Source organism: Mirounga angustirostris, unplaced genomic scaffold (genome assembly GCF_029215605.1).
Source record: "Mirounga angustirostris isolate CCGP_5_RB_7025 unplaced genomic scaffold, mMirAng1.0.hap1 SCAF_17, whole genome shotgun sequence".
NCBI classification, from domain to species: domain Eukaryota; kingdom Metazoa; phylum Chordata; class Mammalia; order Carnivora; family Phocidae; genus Mirounga; species Mirounga angustirostris.
In genome coordinates this window covers 5896034-5917955 of record NW_026991725.1, presented here as the reverse complement: position 1 = coordinate 5917955, position 21922 = coordinate 5896034, and the positions used below count along the sequence as shown (strand labels likewise).

The window sequence follows — 21922 nt, the reverse complement described above, 5'->3', positions numbered from 1 at the left end:
AATAGTGAATCAAAAGTTCACAGTGTTTTGATTATATTCTGCTTTATAGTAGGACCCCTTAAAAACAAAAACTATTCCTTTTGTGCCAAGTTATAAGTACCTGGATGTTAAGAACTAGGTCTCAACAGTCCATGATCCTCTGTAGTGATCAGGGAAAAGCAGGGCATGGCTTAATACTTACCGTTATCTACTCTAACAGGTGCTATGCTTGCTAGGCACTTAAGATTTATTCAATCCCATAACAAATTTATAAATTAGGAATTATGACCTCCATTTCTCAGATGAGGAAAGAGGCTAGAAGGTGACTTGCCCAAAGAAATTTTTATTCAGACTGACTCATTCTCTTTTCAATATACTTGGCTTAACTTATTTAAATCATGATTCCCAATTTATTTTACCTTCCACTGAGAAGTACCTACTTTGTGGGTAATCAAAGAGTTGTGCACTGAAACTCCAAAATAATTTAGTAAAGTACTCGGTCCAAAAAACTGAATTATACTTTTACCTGGGTTTTGTCTAAATTATGTACAAGGAAATAATGTTAACAGTTACTGGCTTCCTACTGTGTGTGAGGCATTTATACATGTTATCTTATTTAATCTTCAAAATAACTCACTAAGAGAAATATTCCTCCAGAGGAGGAAATGATGACTCAGAAGTACAGCAACTTGCCTAAGGTGATCGAGTAAACAGAACATATCATTTGCTTCTTACGAAAAGAAATTTCACTTTGGGTAATAACCCAACCGGCAGTTTTTCCTTAGAATATGTAAGTTCCCCTCTAAAGTCCTATTCTAAGTATTTATATTATATAATCACATTACTAGAGAGTCTCAAATATTCACTTACCAACATTAATTAAAAGCATTCAAATCATAAAGCTGCAAACTGTGTTTCAAAATAAGTTCTGTTAAAGTAGTGCATTTCTTAGTCATTTTGTGGCTTATTGCACTTCCGGAACCAACTATCGATAAACTTCCTTTTTTTCTACAGAAAGCATTTCAGTTTGCTACAGGACCATTTTTAATCTGAACTGAACAAACCACCCCTTTTGCTTTCTTAGCCAAATCACCAAAATGTCCAGATAGAACAAGAACTCAGCATTCTGCAAAAAGAAGTTAACAGCTGAGGTAAGAAAATTTTCACACAGGCAATCTGGTTTGATCTTAATTTTATATAAAATTTATTTTTAAAACTAAAACGTTGTTAGTGTTTTAAATTTAAACTCTGCTAGTCTAAAGATGTCTATAACAGGTTTTGTAATTTGGTTGCATGGAATTAAAAAATATTCAATGTTGAGCGTGCCTTGAAGAAAAATTTTCAGCTAGGTTTGTATAATATAGCCCGTTTAAGTTTATTCAATCACAATGGTTAGTTAGCCTTAGTTCTGTAATTAAAGGAAATAAACTATAACCCTGGTGGATAAAGCTGAAGGATACAAGTAAAACTAGAATCCATGGGATATGGCTGAATTTACAATCCCCAAGTACCAGCTGTTAAAAATTCTAACTTGCTTTCTATAAAATTTTCCTATACATAATCCATAGATTTAAATTATTTTTAATCCCCTTTAGTTTCTATGGTAAAAATGGTCACCTTCACTTAATTTAAAAAAGAAACCAAAGGAGATTAGATGAGGTACTCAATTATCATTATTACATACGCTTTGTTTTTTGTTTTTTTTTTTTAAAGATTTTATTTATCTATTTGACAGAGAGAGACACAGCGAGAGGGGGAACACAAGCAGGGGGAGTGGGAGAGGGAGAAGCAGGCTCCCTGCAGAGCAGGGAGCCCAACGCGGGACTCGATCCCAGGACCCTGGGATCATGACCCGAGCCGAAGGCAGTCGCCTAACCAACTGAGCCACCCAGGCGCCCTACGCTTTGTTTTTTACACAAATAGAATTTTATATTTAAGTAATAACAGGAAAATATTATGGCTCATTTTTAAAGTTTACTAAGACAAAACTGTTATGATAAAGTGTGTACATATATTCATATCATCTACGTATTTATGCAATACATTACTATCTGAGCTGTTGGTAAACAGTATAAAATAGATATGGGGAAAAAACACTCACAGGATAAATAATAGAAAATTGCTAATATGCATGCAACATGCCTACTCTGTGAGTAAACTGGGCAGCTACAAAGTAAATATCCTCCAAATAAAAACTGCAAAGGGTTTAGTTTACTTAGACTTGTAATATCACAGAATATAAACTCATAGTGGGTGATATTCTATTTCAACATTTCATAAATATTTATGACTTTCCCTTATAGAAGTCCACTTTGGATTTTTTCTAAGTAACTATTACATAAGTTAGAATATAAAGATTTTTATCTCTTTTTTAGATAAGACTTGTCTCTATATATTTTTAAAGGGTCAGTTCAAAATTTAGAGTGTAATAGTACCTTTGTTTTTCAATTAATTCCTATATAACTCTACTTAGAAGGAAATTATGAATTCTGAATAAGTTCAAATTTGTTAAATATAAATCTGATGCCTTTCAATGTCCAATCTTTAAAAGTCATCTCAAATATACATAAATATATTAGCTCAAATATAGCTTATAGATTAACCATTTAAAACTCTCATAAATATTTTCATAGAATCAGAGGCATAACCTGGTTTTCTGGTAGTTTTTTTTCCTACTCCTTACTCAAGACTGCCTCCAAAAGTTATTTACATACCTGTTTCCAGAGAGCTCACATCTCCTTCCTTAAGCATTCCTGCTTCATACTTTTACTATGAAAGTCAGTGACATATAACAGAAGGAAAGGACTCTGGGATACGATTGACATGATTTCTTTATCACTGCCTCTACTTACAACTCTGACACTGCCAAGTTACCCCACATCTCTGTGTCTCAGTCTCTTTATCTGTAAGACGAAGGTAACACTACCCTGCTTGTTAAAATAGGATAGTACTTAAGTACCTAACATTAAGTGGGTACTCAGTAAATGGTAGCTATTATTATTAAGTCTCCAAATACTTCCTATTAGAGTTCAAGGTTAATCTCCCTTTCTACTCCTACTCAAGATACAGAATTGCTGTTTTCCTCTTTTTATGATTTAATAATTTAACCAGTTAGAGATACAATATGACTAAATTTTAATCTATTCTATCTATATTGTAACTTATTAAATGAAAGTAGTAATAATATCAAAGTCCTAATAACTCATGTATTATTTTTTATACTGTTACCTGTACTTGCCTTTTTATTTAGGATATGCTCTCCAAATCTCCTTGATTCTCTTTAAATGACATTTCTTATCATATCCAACTTAACAGAATCAATTTTAACTGTACTCTTTATGTACTTATGCATCATATTTATGAGAACATGTCTAATACATGAGGACTCCTACCTTCACTGTAACTGACTGTAAGATGCTTAGTTAAAACACAGCTGAGGGGCACCTGGGTGGCTCAGTCGTTAAGCGTCTGCCTTCAGCTCGGGTCATGATCTCAGGGTCCTGGGATCGAGCCCCGCATCGGGCTCCCTGCTCTGTGGGAAGCCTGCTTCTCCCTCTCCCACTCCCCCTGCCTGTGTTCCCTCTCTTGCTGTGTCTCTCTCTGTCAAATAAATAAATAAAAAATCTTAAAAAAAAAAAAAAAACGCAGCTGATGTTTTCCTTCCTCTTTTAAAACCTTTTTAGGGGAGCCTGTGTAGCTCAGTCATTAAGCGTCTGCCTTCGACTCAGGTCATGATCCCAGGGTCCTGGGATGGAGCCTCGCATCGGGCTCCCTGTCAGCAGGAAGCCTGCTTCTCCCTCTCCCACTCCCTCTGCTTGTGTTCCCACTCTCCCTGTCTCTCTCTGTCAAATAGATAAATAAAATCTTAAAAACAAAAACAAAAAACCCACACCTTTTTAAATATTCAGGAAAAGCCAAAGGACCAAAATCACAGATTTAGACCTCAAAGTGACAACCTATAATAATGAGCAAGATACTGCCATATGAAGGTAGACAAATATGGGATTTGCCTTAGCAGCAGACTAAGGGATTTCTAGAATAATGCCATATAGAATGCATGGGTTCTTTAGAATAATTAGCAGTTATGTTCTGAATAGTGCCAGGAAAAAATTAAAAAAAGAGAATCTTAAGAATACTTAGAACAGATAGGAGAACTTGAAACGAAAGCCTAGTGAGTTTGAGAAGACGGGTGAGTCAAGTCCTCCATCGTGGGAAGATGGTTCCTCCTTGCTGCTTCCCGGTGTCCACAAGTCCAAACCAGTGACAGAGAGCAGCACTTCGCACTTTCTTCCATCTACTTCAATCTTCTCCTCCAACTTCTAATTTTGCTCATCTACCCTAATTTCTTGCTAATTACATTACCACTTCTTCAGCTTTTTACTAATTTTTCAATACCTTCTCTAACCCACTGACCTTCCCCTTCCTTTTTCCATATATTTGCTGCCTCCTATAATTTCTGCTTTATTTTTCTCTTTGGTGTTATTTTTTATTCCTTTGCACTCCCTTTTCCTTTTATCTTATCTGACATTTTCTCCTTTTTACATTCCCCCCATATGGTTCTTTGTTTTTACCTTCTCTCCCTGAAGAAGCAATGTTGGTACTTCAGGTACACAAGGTTTATATATTTAAAAGAATACATACGTTATATAACTTTCTGCACTGCCAGTAACACTGGCCTCACTTCTCTGAGTTAGAAAAAGTCAGTTTCTTCACTATTATGCCCCCTATTTATTCCTATGTTAAATCCTGCTCTTTCTTTTCTGGACTGTTCTGATTTGCTGTAGTAGAAAGCTAACAAAGATTCTAGCATTCTGATGTAGCAGACCCTAGGAGGGTAGACAGCTAACTGAAGAGTGGGAAGGAGAGATAGGATAGGTAAAACATGGAGTTTGGTTTTGATATTGTTGTAACCCTTAAATGACAAGTAGAAAAATCTCACATACTGAAGGTTTTATGATCTTCCTATTGACAAAAGAGGCTATGAACCTACCAAAACTGATCTTACAAACTAAAATGGTTTATAATTATGTTCCTGTTCAGGGTCTTTCCTTCTCTAGTGCCTTTTTTAGCAAATTGAAAAGAGGAACTGTGTGGGGTTTTTTTGGTTTTTTTGTTTTTTTAATTTTAAGCGAAGTCACAAAAGAGGAAACATTTCTGGCTGAAGACAATTCATGGCCTATATTTTCTGTTGCTTTGGATGGCATTTTTAAAAAACTAAAGTGAAACTCTGAAGAATAACTTTTGGGGGTGGTGGAAATCTGTAAGAATAGCAAGTGGGAACTGCACATGGATAACCATCTAGAGATGATTCAAATCCCCACATTTATGCCAAAAGTTTCGATTTTTTCCCCTATGAAACCTTTTACAAAATGGATAGCAAGCATAATTTAATAACAGATTTCATCTTCTCTGCTTACATTCTGGCAAAAGTAAGTGAATAGTGAAAAACAGTGAAAAAGTGAAATGGAAAGGAACCATGAAGCCAATACATTTGGCTTCATGGTTTCCTGAGCTCCTAACATATATGGCACTTAGCTGTAAAGGAATCAAAACCCCTAAGGCAGTTTAGGGAGTAGAAAGAGCACATGCTTGTCAATCAGATGATCCTGGGTACAAATTCCTAATCTGTGATATAATATATATAAAGGTGATGGAACACTAGGCAAACTCTTTTTTTTTTTTTTTTTAATTTTATTTGATAGAGAAAGAGAGCACAAGCAGGGAGAGCGGCAGGCAGAGGGTGAAGCAGGTTCCCAGCTGAGCAGGGAGCCTGATGCGGGGCTCGATCCCCGGACCCTGGGATCATGACCTGAATCGAAGGCAGACCCTTAACTGACAGCGCCACTCAGGCGCCCTAGGCAAACTCTTAATGCAAGTGAACTTGTCTCTTTATCTGTAAGTCAAGGATTCCTCCAACTTCCTCATAGTCGTTTAAAGGTTAAATTAAGTAAAATTATATAAAACACTGGGGATAGTACAGTACAGAATATGTTCTAGATAAGCTTTTTCTTTTCTGCTTTCTTCAAGGTTCTTTGAATGGGTGGGGATAATAAGAAAATGTGCAAAGTTAAAAGTAATTAAAAAATGACATATTTAAGAGAATAAAGGTGTGAGTACGGTAGGGCCATGAATAATTATCTAAGGAACCATAAAGACAACAAGAACTAGGAGGGTTCAGGGAATGGCTGAACTCTCTGGGCTATGGTCAGTCACAGAGAACTTGATTTAAGAAGGGGAATTTAAGCTGAGGTCTGACCAATGAGGACGGGTTCAGACAAGAAAAGAGGATGAGTTTGGGGTGGAGAACACACTCTAAGAGGGTGAGAAACAGTGTAATTAAAAGTGTCTATTTAGGGGAAAAAAGCCTGTGTCTAGAAAGTACTTAAGATGGGAAGAGGTGCATTTGGCTGAATGAGAAGTTTCAGTCTTGAGACATGAGTCAGGATTGGTAAACGCAAGCCAGAAGGAAGAAAATTCAGTTCAGAATTTTTATCTTGACAGCAACAGGGAATCCATAAATAAGGGAGCAGTAACGTGACTATAAATGCTTTCAGAAGATTAATTCATCAGCAGTGTGCAGGAAAGTTTAAAGGAGAAAAATTTTAAATTTAGGCCTGAAGTATTAGAAAAAGAAAAAGGAAGAGACCATACAGGGGGAATAAATCACATGCCCTCTCCTGAAACAGGGTAATTTACCATCATTGTGTACCAAGTGGTAGAGGAGTAAGCAATGAAAACTACTCAAATATGCTGAAGTCTATTTATTTGCAAAACTTGAGGGTGTTCCTCTTCTGTTATTGTACTTTGCACAGAACATCAAATCTCTCTCACATTGGACTAGGAATCCTAGAAAAACTATAGTTTCTAATCATATTTACCAGGATCTAACACCCTGAGATGTTCCTTTCCCTAAGAAATAACCAACCTAACGTTAATAACCAAATAGTTATCATTGTGTTTAACGGTATATTACACTTAGAGCTGAAAATTGTCTTAGTGTTACTCCTCACTTCAGAGAGAAGGCAGTTGAGAACAGGAGAGATGAAATGACTAATTCTCGCACTCATGTGCATCGTTACACGTTGGAAGTAGAACTGGAACTTATTCCTCACGTTTTAGCATCTACCACATCCCACAAAAAGCCCTGCCTGCCAAACTTACATATGTGCCTTCTCTTCCCATGTCCATATGTTGTTCCCCTGACTGCAATACTTTAGTTGCTCAATTCCTTCTTACAGACCTTTCAAGACTCAGTTCAAGTTTTACTTCTCTGAGAAACCCTCCCTGAAAGCTTCCCACGCTGCAATGGTTCCTATGTGCATCTCTTGCATACCTTTAGGAGAAAACTTATTAAATTATTATATTTATTGCTTGTTTCCACCACTAGAAACTTTTTTGGGGGATGTATCTCTTAAACCTAGAACAGGCCTGACACAAAGATAGTGTTAATCAATAAATGAATGAAAGCAGCAGTGGGACAACTTTACCAACTGGACAGAACTGACTCAACCAGATTCAAAGATCACTTAGGATTCTGAGTTGAACTGACTCCTTTAAGACTATGAGATCCTAGGGGCTCCTGGGTAGCTCAGCTGGTTAAGCGTCAGACTCTTGATATCACCTCAGGTTGTGATCTCAGGGTCAGGAGATCAAGCCCCACACTGAGCTCCACATCTGGCTCTGCGCTCAGCACACAGTCTGCTTGAGATTCTCTCTCTCTCCTTCTGCTCCTCGCCCCTCCCCCTACTCATGGCTCAAAATAAATAAAATCTTTAAAAAAAAAAAAAAGAGTAAGAGATCCTAACATAAAGACACAGTGCTAGACTGATGATGCTGTAGAGATTACTAACACAATAGACTCTCTGCATAAAAAACTTTAACAAAGGTAGCACCATATGAAAATAAAGAGAGGAGTCAGTTTTGACATGAAGATGAATTCTGTTTTAAATATGTTAAATTTGCTGACAGTAGGATATATAACATGGAAATGTCCACCAAGAAGTCATGTAAATGGAATGGAATTAAGGAGATTTAGGCTGGATGTGCAGGTTTGGAAGTTATGGCATACAGGTGAGAGCTGAAATTTTATAGAATCAGGATCAGAGAAAAGTAGCTAAGAGTGAGGACTGAATATCAAGTACCCATATTTAAGAAGAGAAAAACTGGAGCTAGTGAGATTAACATGAAAGGAAGACTATAACAAAGAGCTACTTGAATAGTAGTGAAGGCATAGTCAATAGCATCGAATGTGATCAAGAGAGGGAGAAAAAAAAGAGAGAATAAAGACAAGACTGTTGGATTAGGTAATAGATGATTACTGGTGTCCTTCAAAGCAACAGGATCAGTGTATTTCTAATAGTAAGGAAGAAAAGAATAGAGAGCACATGGAACCAGCATCAAGAGCCTATGTATTTCACAAGTATGACTGTAAAATGGATTGTAATGTAAAGAAGCTGGGGTGGGGGGGCGCCTAGGTGGCTCATTCGTTAAGAGTCTGCCTTCGGCTCAGGTCATGATCCCAGGACCCTGGGATCAAGCCCCGCATCAGACTCCCTGCCCCGCGGGAAGCCTGCTTCTCCCTCTCCCAGTCCCCCTGCTTGTGTTCTCTCTCTTGCTGTGTCTCTCTCTGTCAAATAAATAAAATCTTAAAAAAAAAAAAAAAAGAAGAAGAAGCTAGGGGGGCAGCAGGGCCAAGTACAGATCTTATTAAAGAATTAAGAGAGACTATTGCCTATGAGGTCCAAATGTTGTATGGTTAAGTTAGAATATATTCAAGAGTTATTTACACTACAGTGTATCAAGTCTAAATTAGAAACAATACTTAGTAAGTACCTACCTACTTTGCCAGACACCAAATAATACCTGTCTTTTTTTCCTTCATTACAAAACCACCGGTAGAGTGGAAACATTCTGAAATGGATCCCAAATATTTCATCTTAATTTTGTTTTGTGGACACATCAGTGATACATTTTCCTCAGAGACAGAAACAATTACAACAGAGAAGCAACCACAGCCTACTTTATTTAGATCATCAAGGCCACATAACTCAGCTAATTCTCAAAACACAACAGAGAATCCTATGAGTCAACCAACACAATTCAACCATGTTTCTCCTGTACAACCAATACCAACTGCCAAAGTTGCTGCTGGACAAACACCACCAGCTGCCTATGCTTCTCCTGAAAAACCAGCAGCACACACTTCTGCTGGGCAACCACTTGCCTATAACGTCACCAGACAACCAATACCAATGGCCAACACCTCCTCCCAACAAACAGCAGTACCCATGTTTACTTCTGCTGGACAACTACCACCATCTACCCATACTTCTACCAAACAACTGCCACCATTTGTCTATACTTCCACTCAACAACCATCATTTGTCCATACCTCTTCTAGAAAACCAAAATCACCAACTGTTCATAATCCATCTATACGACCAACACCAAGTGTCAGAAGCTCACCTAGGATTACTCCAGGATTCATCCTAGAAACGACCAGTAGCAAAAATATCTCACATGAAACCAATTCTAATTCAGTAGCTGCCATATTAATTGGCGTAATTCTGACTTCTCTGCTGATATCTATAATCATAATTGTACTATGGAAATGTTTGAGAAAACCAGTTTTAAATGATCAGAATTGGGCAGGCAGGTCTCCATTTGCTGATGGTGAAACCCCCGACATATATATGGATAACATTAGAGAAAATGAAGTACCCACAAAACGGACATCAATTATTTCACTTATGCCCTGGAAACCAAACAAAAGCACACTCTTAGCAGATGATTTGGAAATTAAGTTATTTGAATCAAATGAACACACTGAAGATTCCAACAACCCCAAAACAGAGAAAATAAACGATCAAGTAAATGGTACATCAGAAGAGAGTCCTGGTGGATCAACGATTGGCACTGCAGTTTCTTCTTCAGATGACGCCGATCTGCTTCCACCACCTCCCCCACTTCTTGATTTGGAAGAACAGGAGAGTAACCAATGTGACAAACCCACAGTGACAATTCTATCTCCTCTTCCAAATGATTCCACCAATCTCCCACCATCTCTGGACTGTCTCAATCAAGTCTGTGAAGATCACAATTCTGAGTTCGAACAAAGATTTCCACCTCCACCTGACTTACTTAACTTGCCCCTGGCACCAGGAGACTGCATGAAAAACCAGGCAGATTCCAACAGTGAGATCCAGTGTCAGGAGTTCTCTATTCCTTCTAATTCGGATCAAGATCACAGTGAATACTTGCCGCCCCCACCTGAAGAACTATTATAAATATCATAACTTGCTTTTTAGCTGATCTTCCATCTTTCTTATGGAACTCCTTCTTTTGTTTTTCTTCCTTGATAATGGCAACTGGTAGCCAGTTTTGATTTTTATTCAGGAACTGCCTGAAATCTGCTCAAAGCCCATGTGCATAAGTGGAACTTACTTTTAAAAAATGATGTAACAGTGATCTATTCACTGGCTGTTGTACCTAACTTTAACGTATAGTACATTTTACATATGTATGTAAATAACTTAACCATTTTGGAAACAGGCAATCTACATACACTTAATATCACCTAATAGATTTTTTCCCCCTGAAAAGCTATGTATAAAGTTACCTTGAATAAATAACATTTTGTTTTTCCATTTCAAAGTTTGAGGTGGGGGGAGGAATGAGAAATGAAATACATGTTCCAAGTTTTAAACAAAACTCCAAATTTTAAATTAATACCTCAAATATTCCAAGTTTGTAGAGATGAGAAACTAAAATGCATATTTGAGAATACAAAAATTTCCTTTTAGCTCTCATTGGAAACAGTAAAGCAAATCTGTTAAAACATCAAATTGGGGGGGTGTTGGATTGGGGATATCTACTCTGAAAAAATAGAAGCATGCACCATAAACTGTAGACATTTTCCCATCTTGTTGGGAGAGCACAATTTTTAAAATTAGCCTCTTTAAAGAATTTCTTCTTTCTATGGCTCAAGCACCCAAACAAAAGAAATCTTATAAAGGAAAACAAAACAAAACCACATACACTAAACCACACCTCTATGGCTTCATTCCAAATTTGAATGATTTTTCCAAGAAAAACAGACTGTATCAAATACAGATGGTTCTCAACTTTTTTTTTTTTAATTTTATTATGTTATGTTAGTCACCATACATCACTGGTTTTTGATGTGGTGATCCACGATCCATTGTTTTCGTGTTAACACCCAGTGCTCCATGCACTACGTGCCCTCCTTAATACCCAACACCGGGCTAACCAATCCCTCCCTCCTCCCTCCCCTCTAAAACCCTGTTTGTTTCTCAGAGTCCATAGTCTCTCATGGTTCATCTCTCCCTCCAACTCCCCCCAGCCATTTTTCCCTTCCTTCTCCTAATGTGCTCCATGCTATTCCTTATGTTCCACAAATAAGTGAAACCATATGATAATTGACTTTCTCTGCTTGACTTATTTCACTTAGCATAATCTCCTCCAGTCCGTCCATGTTGATGTAAAAGTTGGGTATTCATCTTTTCTGATGGCTGAGTAATATTCCATTGTATATATGGACCACATCTTCTTTATCCATTCATCTGTTGAAGGGCATATCTTGGCTCTTTCCACAGTTTGGCTATTGTGGACACTGCTGCTATGAACATTGGGGTGCATATGGCCCTTCTTTTCACTACATCTGTGTCTTTGGGGTAAATACCCAGTAGTGCAATTGCTGGGTCATAGGGTAGCTCTATCTTTAAATTTTTGAGGAACCTCCACACTGTTTTCCAAAGTGGCTGTACCAACTTGCATTCCCACCAACAGTGTAAGAGGGTTCCCCTTTCTCCACAACCTCTCCAACATTTGTTGTTTCTTTCCCTGTCCATTTTGGCCATTCTACCTGGTGTAAGGTGGTATCTCAATGTGGTTTTGATTTGGATTTCCCTGATGGCAAATGATGATGAACATTTTTTCATGTGTCTGTTAGCCATTTGTATGTCTTCTTCAGAGAAGTGTCTTTTCATATCTTCTGCCCACTTTTTGACTTGATTATTTGTTTTTTGGCTGTTGAGTTTGAGAAGTTCTTTATAGATCTTGGATACCAGCCCTTTATCTGTACTGTCATTTGCAAATATCTTCTCCCATTTTGTGGGTTGCCTCTTTGTTTTGTTGACTGTTTCCTCCTTTGCTGTGCAGAAGCTTTTTATCTTGATGAAGTCCCAAAAGTTCATTCTTGCTTTTGTTTCACTAGCTTTTGGAGATGTATCTTGAAAGAAGTTGCTGTGGGCGATGTCAAGAGGTTACTGCCTATGTTCTCCTCTAGGATTTTGATGGATTCCTGTCTCACATTGAGGTCTTTCATCCACTTTGAGTTTATCTTTGTGAATGGTGTTAGAGCATGGTCGAGTTTCATTCTTCTGCATGTGGCTGTCCAATTTTCCCAGCACCATTTATTGAAGAGACTGTCTTTTTTCCATTGCATGTTTTTTCCTGCTTTGTCAAAGATTATTTGACCATAGAGTTGAGGGTCCATATCTGGGTTCTCTATTCTGTTCCATTGGTCTGTATGTCTGTTTTTGTGCCAGTACCATGCTGTCTTGGTGATCACAGCTTTGTAATATAGCTTGAAATGGGGCAACATGATGCCCCCAGCTTTGTTTTTCTTTTTCAACATTTCCTTGGCAGTTCGGGTCTTTCCTGATTCCATACAAATTTTAGGATTGTTTGTTCCAGCACTTTGAAAAATGTCATTGGAATTTTGATTGGGATGGCATTGAAGGTATAGATTGTTCTGCGTAGCATAGACATTTTAACAATGTTTATTCTTCCGATCCATGAGCATGGAATATTTTTCCATCTTTTTGTGTCTTCTTCAATTTCTTTCGTGAGTGTTTTGTAGTTCCTAGAGTATAGATCCTTTACCTCTTTGGTTAGGTTTAGTCCGAGGTATCTTATGGTTTTTGGTGCTATTGTAAATGGAATCGTTTCTCTAATTTCTCTTTCTACAGTTGCGTTGTTAGTGTATAAGAAAGCAACTGATTTCTGTGCATTGATTTTGTATCCTGCCACATTACTGAATTGCTGGATGAGTTCTAGTAATTTGGGGGTGGAGTCTTTTGGGTTTTCCACATAAAGTATCATGTCGTCTGCGAAAAGAGAGAGCTTGACTTCTTTGCCAATTTGAATACCTTTTATTTCTTTTTGTTGTCTGATTGCTGTTGCTAGGACTTCTAGTACTATGTTGAACAATAGTGGCGAGAGTGGGCATCCTTGACGTGTTCCTGATCTTAAGGGAAAGGCTCTCAGCTTTTCCCCATTGAGGATGATATTCACTGTGGGTTTTCATAGATGGATTTTATGAACTTGAGGAATGTTCCCTCTATTCCTATACTCTGGAGAGTTTTAATCAGGAAAGGATGTTGTATTTTGTCAAATGCTTTTTCTGCATCAATTGAGAGGACCATATGGTTCTTCTCCCTCCTCTTATTAATGTGTTCTATCACATTGATTGATTTGTGAATGTTGAACCACCCTTGCATCTGGGGGATAAATCCCACTTGGTCGTGGTGGATGATCCTTTTAATGTATTGTTGGATCCTATTAGCTAGGATTTTATTGAGGATTTTGGAATTTATATTCATCAGGAATATCGGTCTGAAATTCTCCTTTTTGATGGGGTCTTTGTCTGGTTTGGGGATGAAGGTAATGCTGGCCTCACAGAATGAGTTTGGAAGTTTTCCTTCTGTTCCTATTTTTTGAAACAGTTTCAGTAGAATAGGTATTATTTCTTCTTTGAATGTTTGGTAGAATTCCCCAGGGAATCCATCAGGCCCTGGACTCTTGTTTTTTGGGAGGTTTTTGATCACTGCTTCAATCTCGTTACTGGTTATTGGCCTATTCAGGTTGTCAATTTCTTCCTGTTTCAGTCTTGGCAACTTATAGGTTTACAGGAAGGCCTCCATTTCATCCAGATTGCTCAGTTTATTGGCATATAGTTGTTGATAATAATTTCTAATAATTGTTTCTATTTCCTTGGTGTTAGTCGTGATCTCTCCCCTTTCATTCATAGTTTTATTAATTTGGGTCCTTTCTCTTTCCTTTTGGATAAGTCTGGCCAGTGGTTTATCGATCTTATTAATTCTTTCAAAGAACCAACTTCTAGTTTTGTTGATCTGATCTACTGTGTTTCTGGTTTCTAATTCATTGATTTCTGCTCTAATTTTAATTATTTCTCTTCTAATGCGTGGCTTAGGCATTGTTTGTTGCTTTTTCTCTAGTTCTTTAAGGTGTAGAGTTAGTTTGGTGAATTCGGGATTTTTCTATTTTTTTGAGTGAGGCTTAGATGGCTATGTATTTCCCCTTAGGACCGCCTTTGCAGTATCCCATAGGTTTTGGACAGATGTGTTTTCGTTCTCATTGATTTCCATGAATTGTTTAAGTTCTTCTTTGATTTCCTGGTTGACCCAAACATTCTTGAGCAGAGTGGTCTTTAGCTTCCAAGTGTTTGAATTTCTGCCAAATTTTTTCTTGTGATTGAGTTCCAGTTTTAGAGCATTGTGGTCTGAGAATATGCAGGGAAAATCTCAGTCTTTTGGTATCGGTTGAGACCTGATTTGTGACCCAGTATATGGTCTATTCTGGAGAAAGTTCCATGTGCACTCGAGAAGAATGAGTATTCTGTTGTTTTAGGGTGGAATGTTCTGTAAATATCTATGAGGTCCATCTGGTCCAATGTCATTCAAAGCTCTTGTTTCCTTGTTGATTTTCTGCTTAGATGATCTGTCCATTGCTGAGAGTGGGGTATTGAGGTCTCCTACAATTAACGTATTGTTACCAATATGACTCTTTATTTTGGTTAACAGTTGGCTTATGTAGATGGCTGCTCCCATGTTGGAGGCATAGATATTTACAATTCTTAGATCTTCTTGTTGGATAGACCCTTTAAGAATGATATAGTGTCCTTCTGTGTCTCCTATTACAGACTTTAGTTTAAAACCTAATTTGTCTGATATAAGAATTGCTACCCCAGCTTTCTTTTGAGGTCCACTGGCATGGAAGATGGATCTCCATCCCTTCACTTTCAGTCTGGATGCATCTTTAGGTTCAAAATAAGTCTCTTGTAGACAGCATATGGATGGGTCCTGTCTTTTTACCCAATCTGCAACCCTGTGCCGTTTTATGGGAGCATTTAGGCCATTCACGTTGAGAGTGATTATTGCAAGATATGAATTAATTGTCATCATGTTGCCTGTGAAGACGTTGTTTTTATAGATTGTCCCTGTAAATTTCTGTTGTAGATCACTCTTGGGGTCTTTCTCCTTTTATAGAACCCCCCTTAATATTTCTTGCAGGGCCGGCTTAGTGGTCACATATTCTTTCAGTTTCTGCCAGTCGTGGAAGCTCTGCATCTCTCCATCCATCCTAAATGAAAGCCTTGCTGGATAAAGTATTCTTGGCTGCATGTTCTTCTCATTTAGGACCCTGAATATGTCTTGCCAGGCCTTTCTGGCTTGCCAGGTCTCTGTGGATAGCTCTAACGTTATTCTGATGTTTCTCCCTCTGTACGTAAGGAATCTCTTCCCCCTAACTGCCCTTAAGATGGTTTCCTTGGTTCTAAGATTTGCAAGTTCTACTATTACATGCCGGGGTGTTGGCCTGTTTTCCTTGATCTTAGGAGGGGTCCTCTCTGCCTCTAGGACTCGAATGTTTGTTTCATTCCCCAAATTAGGGAAGTTCTCAGCTATGATTTGCTCAAATACATCTTCTAGTCCTCTCTCTCTCTCTCCACTCCCTCCAGGATCCAATTATTCTGACATTGGAATGCTTCATGGTGTCACTTATTTCTCTGATTCTATTTTCATGGATTCTGAGTTGTTTTTCCCTGGCCTCCTCTTTTCCCTTTTTATCTATTATATTGTCTTCCAGGTCGCTTATTCGCTCTTCTGCCTCAGTTACCCTAGCTGTTAGATTATCTAGATTGGATTGGATCTCATTGATAGCATTTTTAAGTTCTGCCAATTCACCTTTTATTTCTGCCCTTAGAGACTCTATGTTGCCATTAATTGATTTCTCCATTCTAGCCATTGTCTTCACAATTGCTAACCTGAATTCCATCTCCGACATCTTGGTTATATCTGCATCCATTTGTAAATCTGCAGCATAAATCATAATCTCTGAGTCTTTTCTATTTTGGGGGCTCCTCCTCCTAGTCATTCTGTTGAGGGGTGTTGAGGGAATGTATAGAGTCCAAATTACTGACCAGAACCCAAGCAAGATGCACCTGTTTTCCTGGGACCTTAGGGTTGCTGGCCTCTTGTTTTCCCAGCCTGTCTTCTGCGGGAGGGGCCTGCCGCGCTGTTACTCAGGCAACTCTGTTTGGGCAGTGTTGCCCTGCCCCCCTGTGGCAGGGGATGGGCTCAGCGGGATTCAGTCTTGGGGGCTTTTGTTCTCTGGCGGCTTTCCCAGGCGGCTTTCCGTGTCTCTTCCACGAGTCAGAGCAGAAGAGACCGTTTCCAACCCTCTGCCTCAGAGCAGAGAGATCGCAGTCTGTTCTTCAGTGAGCTCTCCAGGCCACACCGTCTCCGTTTCTGTCTCTGTCCGTGCTGCTATAAACTGCAGCGTCCTGGGTTGTGCGCCCCTCCGCTGCCTTCCCAGTCCTGCCTCCAGGTCGGGGCACGTCTCTGCCCTTTGTGCTTCTAAAATGGCCAGCTGCTCCCAGTTCCCGCGCGCACGACCCCGCTGCTCCGGGTTTCCGCCCGGGGGCTGCCCTAAAGTCCTTTCCCTGCCGCTACTGGTCTGAGAGTCTGTGCCTTTTCACAGAGCACGAGGTTGTCACTCACCAGCGGTGTAGGATCCCCACGGCCAGGCACCCTCCTGCTGCCGTTTGTCCTCTGATATCTGCCCACGGAATCACGGCTCCCTGCTTCGTACCTCAAAACCAACCACCTGCGATATTCTGTTTGTAGAGATCCAGATCTTCTTACATCTCAGGCTGGTTTCGTGGGTGCTCAGAGTGGTCTGGTAGATATCCAGCTCAATTCCGGGGACCAGTTGAAATAGGGTCCCCTACTCCTCCACCATCTTTCCCCCCTCCCGGTTCTCAACTTTCACTAAACTTATACTTTCTGACACTATACGTTTAAACTCTTAAGCCACCGTTCCTATACAGAATTTCATCTTTCCTCCATTACCTGATAAGTGATGAATCTGAGTTATCAGAGTAGGGGTGGGCCCAATCTTTGTCAGAGTCCATGTGGCAAGCGTTCCTTGGCTATGATTGTGGGGGTACCAACCTGTGCCTGCCAAAGCGCTTCTTCGCCCAACAAGCACGTAATCTTCCTCCTTACCCTACCCTAGCTCCCAGGGGAAATCTCACTCATAATGAAATGTGGTGGTCTTCTTGGTAGCTTAACCTTGAAGAACCCCTCATAGTTCTGGGGTTTTTCAGAACAAAATGTAGTATTTATTTGTAGCACTGGTGTTCAAGAAACTAACAAACCTCCATCTTTAAAAAAAAATGAGCAAGCTTTTGGACATTGAAATTTTATCTACAATGTTTCCCTTTAAATCTTTTAAACCATCCCTTACTGACCACTAAAACTTTTTATCTGTAGAAACACTTCCTTGAACTTATTTTTCCTGATGTTTATTCCTGAAGCATGTTTATTGTCCTATTACATTGGTTCTGTCTTCCACATTAAAACATTTCTTTCCCATGTTGTTTTACAAACTTAGCACTTTAAAGGTTTATTTACCCAGCAGCAATAAGGAGTTCAAGAATTTCCTATTAATCTTCTGAACTGTAAGTATTCTAGTTAGCTTAAGTAAGACACATTTAAGACTGATGCGCTTTAAAACATCATAACCCTCCTCATTTTACATGTAAGATGATTAGCTAAAGAGGCTCTTTCCACATGTTTGCTCTTCTTTCTCATCACCTTCTTTCCTGATCTCTTGAAGGATGGGTGCTGGGAAATACAGGGAAGTACCAACTCTTATAGATACATCAGGAGCTCATGACCTGGTTATAGTCTTATCTGATTTCTTCAAAACCTACATGCAGCTTTCTTTCTTCTGATCTTTGTACAACCGAAGAACGGACTCAGTGTCAGCAGCTAGTTTTTGGATTTTGTTTTTTGGGTTTTTTTAATTCTCTGCCAGGGGGAAAAAATAATTCCCATTTACTGCATGGAATTTTTCCCCACTGAGGTCAGTGGAAGCTGAGGGGCCAAACAGTGGCAATCTTTGCTTAATCAGCAGAAAGAAATGCAAGCTAATACAAGAAATACAGGAGAGAAGAAAATGCTAGGAGAAAAACCTACAAAAAAGATGAAAGAACCAGGATCCAGAGCATTAGAGAAAGTTTACTTCATAAATATGGCAAAAGGACAGGCACAGGGGAATAAAAAGTAGACTGAATTACCACACAGCAGTGGTGCTCTTACCTGATCAGCATTAACTAGATTCAGAAACAACCCTGAAGACCATCTAGTTCAATTCTTTTTATTTGTTAACTGCTGAGAAAAGAGGCCGAGAGAGTAGCGACTTGCTTAGTGTGGTACTAAAACTTGAGTCTATTCCCTGACTCCTGGTTCAGCACTCTTTTCACTTATACAGGACCAAAGAGCACCTACTTCATGCACTGCAGTTTATATGTATATATCATACATGTACTCCATTTGGGGTCGGTAGTGGGGGACACAATGACTTGACCTATAATTGTTATTGCCTGGTTCTAATAAAAAAAGTAAAGTACAAAATATCTGGGTACCTAGAATTAAAACATTGTAATAATCATGTACTGTGATACTGACATATGATTACACGAATGGAATGGAAAGTCCAAAAATAGACTCAAATCTCCAGCCAACAGAAAAAACTATGGGGACAATTGGATAGATATTTGGAAAAAGATAAAATTGGATCCATATTTCACACTACATTAGAATAAACACCAAATAGACCAGAGATCTAAATGTAAAACATAAAATTACCCAAGTAACAGAAGAAAATACGAAAATTCCTTTATAATCTGGAAGTGAGAAAAACCCTCCCAGCTGAAACTTAAAATCTAGAAGCAATAAAAAGAAAATTCCAATTACATAAAAAATTTTTAAATGTCAAAAAAAAGGGAAGAAAAGAAACAAACTCTACCACAATAAAGTCAAAGGTAAGCTGGAAATAAAGGGAAACTGGAACTCTAAGGCAAAGGGCTAGTATCTCTAAATTTTAAAAAAATCCTATTTAGGGGGAGGGAAAGACCCACAACAGAATAGAAAAAATGTGCAAAACCTAAGACAGTCAAAGAAGAAAGAATTTAAATGGTTCCTAAAAGCATACATAAAGATATACAACCTTCTTCATAATAAGAGAGATGTATTTAAAATTACACGGAGATGGTCTTACTGATGACATTGATATAAATCCAAAAGTTCCACAACAAAGTGTATGGTGAGGTGATACAGAACTGACACCCTGATACACTGCTGCTGGGACTGCCAAAATGGTATGCACTACACAGAAGAATCTGGTAACATCCAGAAAAGTCCCTTTTACTCAGCAATCCTATTTTTAGGAATCTTTTTCAAAGGTTCATTGGACAAAATATGAAACTACTTAGGTACAAGGGTATTCACTGGCATTATTTGTAATAAGAAAAGTCTGGAAACAACCCAGACATCCATCAATAGGGACTGGTTGAATAAACCATGGTACACTCCCAAATGGAGTCCTATGCACCTTGTGAAATGAACGTGAAAGATCCCTGTATGCTGATGTAGAAAGATCTTCAAGATATATTCAGGAAAAAAAAGAACAGGATGTGTAAACACTAGGGGTGCCTGGGTGGCTTCAGTCAGTTAAGCGTCTGACTCCTGGTTTCAGCTCGGGTTGTGATCTCAAGGTCCTGGGACTGAACCCCACACTGAGCCCGTGTTAGGCTCCATGCTCAGCATGGAGTCTGCTTGTCCTTCTCCCTCCCTCCCTCTCTGCAGCTTGTGCTCTCTCTCTCAAATAAATAAAATCTTTTTTTTTAAAGGATGTATAACAGTATATTTAGTATGCAGCCCTTAATATAAGAAAAGGGATTAAGAACATATAATACATATTTTTTATGTTTACAAAAAAAAAAAGGAAAAGAAATACTGTTAAAATACAACCAAAAGCTAATACAAATAGTCACCAATAAGAGGAAGAGTGCAACAGGGTGAAGGGGATAGAGAAGCAAGATTTCTCTGAATTGGGCGCCTGGGTGGCTCAGATGGTTAAGCGTCTGCCTTCGGCTCAGGTCATGATCCCAGGGTCCTGGGATCGAGTCCCGCATCGGGCTCCCTGCTAGGAAGGGAGCCTGCTTCTCCCTCTGCCTCTGCCTCTGCCTCTCTCTCATGAATAAATAAATAAAACATTAAAAAAAAAAAGATTTCTCTGAATATACCTTGTTATATAGTTTTGACTTAAGCAGTCCCTGGAAGGCAGCTATGCTCACCACTATACCACCAACGCTTAAGCAGTCCCTGGAAACTGATAACTGAAACTAATGAACCTAACTTCATGTAAAGTTGATGATATAAACATATAGAAAAAAACCTTATTTCAAGTTGCATTAGAGCACAGAATTGACTATCATCCTTAGTGAAATATATTCTAAGAATAGAATGGCAAAGAAATCTTAAATTTTATTCAGTAGTCTATAATCTAATTGTAGCAATACTGGCATTATTTTGAAACTATTGTACGATGATACAAATAAACAATTACGTTAATGCTGTTAGGAACCATTTATAGGAAATATGGGGGATAGAGGAATAAATTAAATGTTCACAAGGAAGCAAACAGATAAATCCAGATGAACAAATAACTGAGTTTTGGCAACAAGTCAATAGTATGGGGAAAAAGGGGTGGAGAGGTGAGACAAGAAACTGATCCACCTGCGTTTTGACCTGATAATTTCTATCTTGTCAGTTCGTCCATGCTATTAAATACTTTGTTCAGTACTCTAATTGTTTTCAGCAGGAAATTCAATCTGAATAGCCAACTATATTACTAAAAATAGAAAATATAATACTTTTACTCTCAAGCATGACAAATGTTATGAACTTAAGAAATAAACTATATCCTTATTATGACAAGCACTGAGTAACGTACAGAATTGTGGAATCACTATTTTGTAGATCTGAAACTAACAGAACACTATGTTAACTATACTGGAGTTAAAATTAAAAAGCTTAATGAAAAAATAAAATAAAATAAAATGGGAATCAGATTAAAAAAGACAAACTGATTAGGTTTCCAAACTGTTGATTACCATGGGACAGTTGTTTCCTGGCAGGCAATCTGTTATACCTTTCACAATGTTGGGGTAATATATCCTAGGACAGTGTGTTTCACAAAAGAATATGTAAATGAATGTACTGCTTAGTCTAGAATATAATAGTTGCCTAAAGAGCTGTAATTCCTGACTTGACAGGCTTATCTAAAATATAATGTGTCTAAAATAATATCTAATATCTAAAATAAGTTGTAACAAATACTCACGCCTATACAAAATTCTTATTTTTTGAGTAATAATATACTATTATTTTATTTCAAGAGAATTCTTTTTTTTAATATTTTATTTATTTATTTGAGAGAGAGACAGAGCGCGATAGAGAGCGCGAGCTGAGGGTGGGGAGAGGGAGAAGCAGGCTCCCCACTGAGCAGGACCGTGGGATCATGACCTGAGCCAAAGGCAGACGCTTTACCCACTGACCTTAACCCACAGGTGCCCCTATTTTATGAGAATTTCTAAAAGCATAAGGACAAATTGTTACAATTCAAATACATTAAAATGTTTCCCCTCTTTCTGAGAATTTTATAACAATCTTTGAATAATAGGAAGCAATTGGTATGTCCCCAAACTGGAAAGAAAATACTGTCACTATTACTGTATTGGAATTTTCTATTATATACAGCAGAACCTAAT

At 38.4% G+C, this 21922-nt stretch overlaps 2 protein-coding genes across 12 annotated transcripts in view; one reads left to right on the top strand and one right to left on the bottom strand.

Moving 5' to 3' along the window:
• NF1 (neurofibromin 1) overlaps window positions 1-21922 on the bottom strand; it is a 289382-nt gene that overhangs the window by 54743 nt on the left and 212717 nt on the right. The window lies entirely within an intron of this gene.
• Window positions 1000-10998, top strand: EVI2B (ecotropic viral integration site 2B). The gene is made up of 2 exons (XM_045889443.3): window positions 1000-1130; window positions 8878-10998. The coding sequence occupies exon 2, from the start codon at window positions 8895-8897 to the stop codon at window positions 10263-10265; it is 1371 nt and encodes a 456-aa protein (XP_045745399.1). The 5' UTR covers window positions 1000-1130; window positions 8878-8894; the 3' UTR covers window positions 10266-10998.

Coding starts and splice junctions, on each gene's coding strand:
- EVI2B (XM_045889443.3), top strand. CDS start 8,895: ATGGATCCCAAATATTTCATCTTAATTTTGTTTTGTGGACACATCAGT.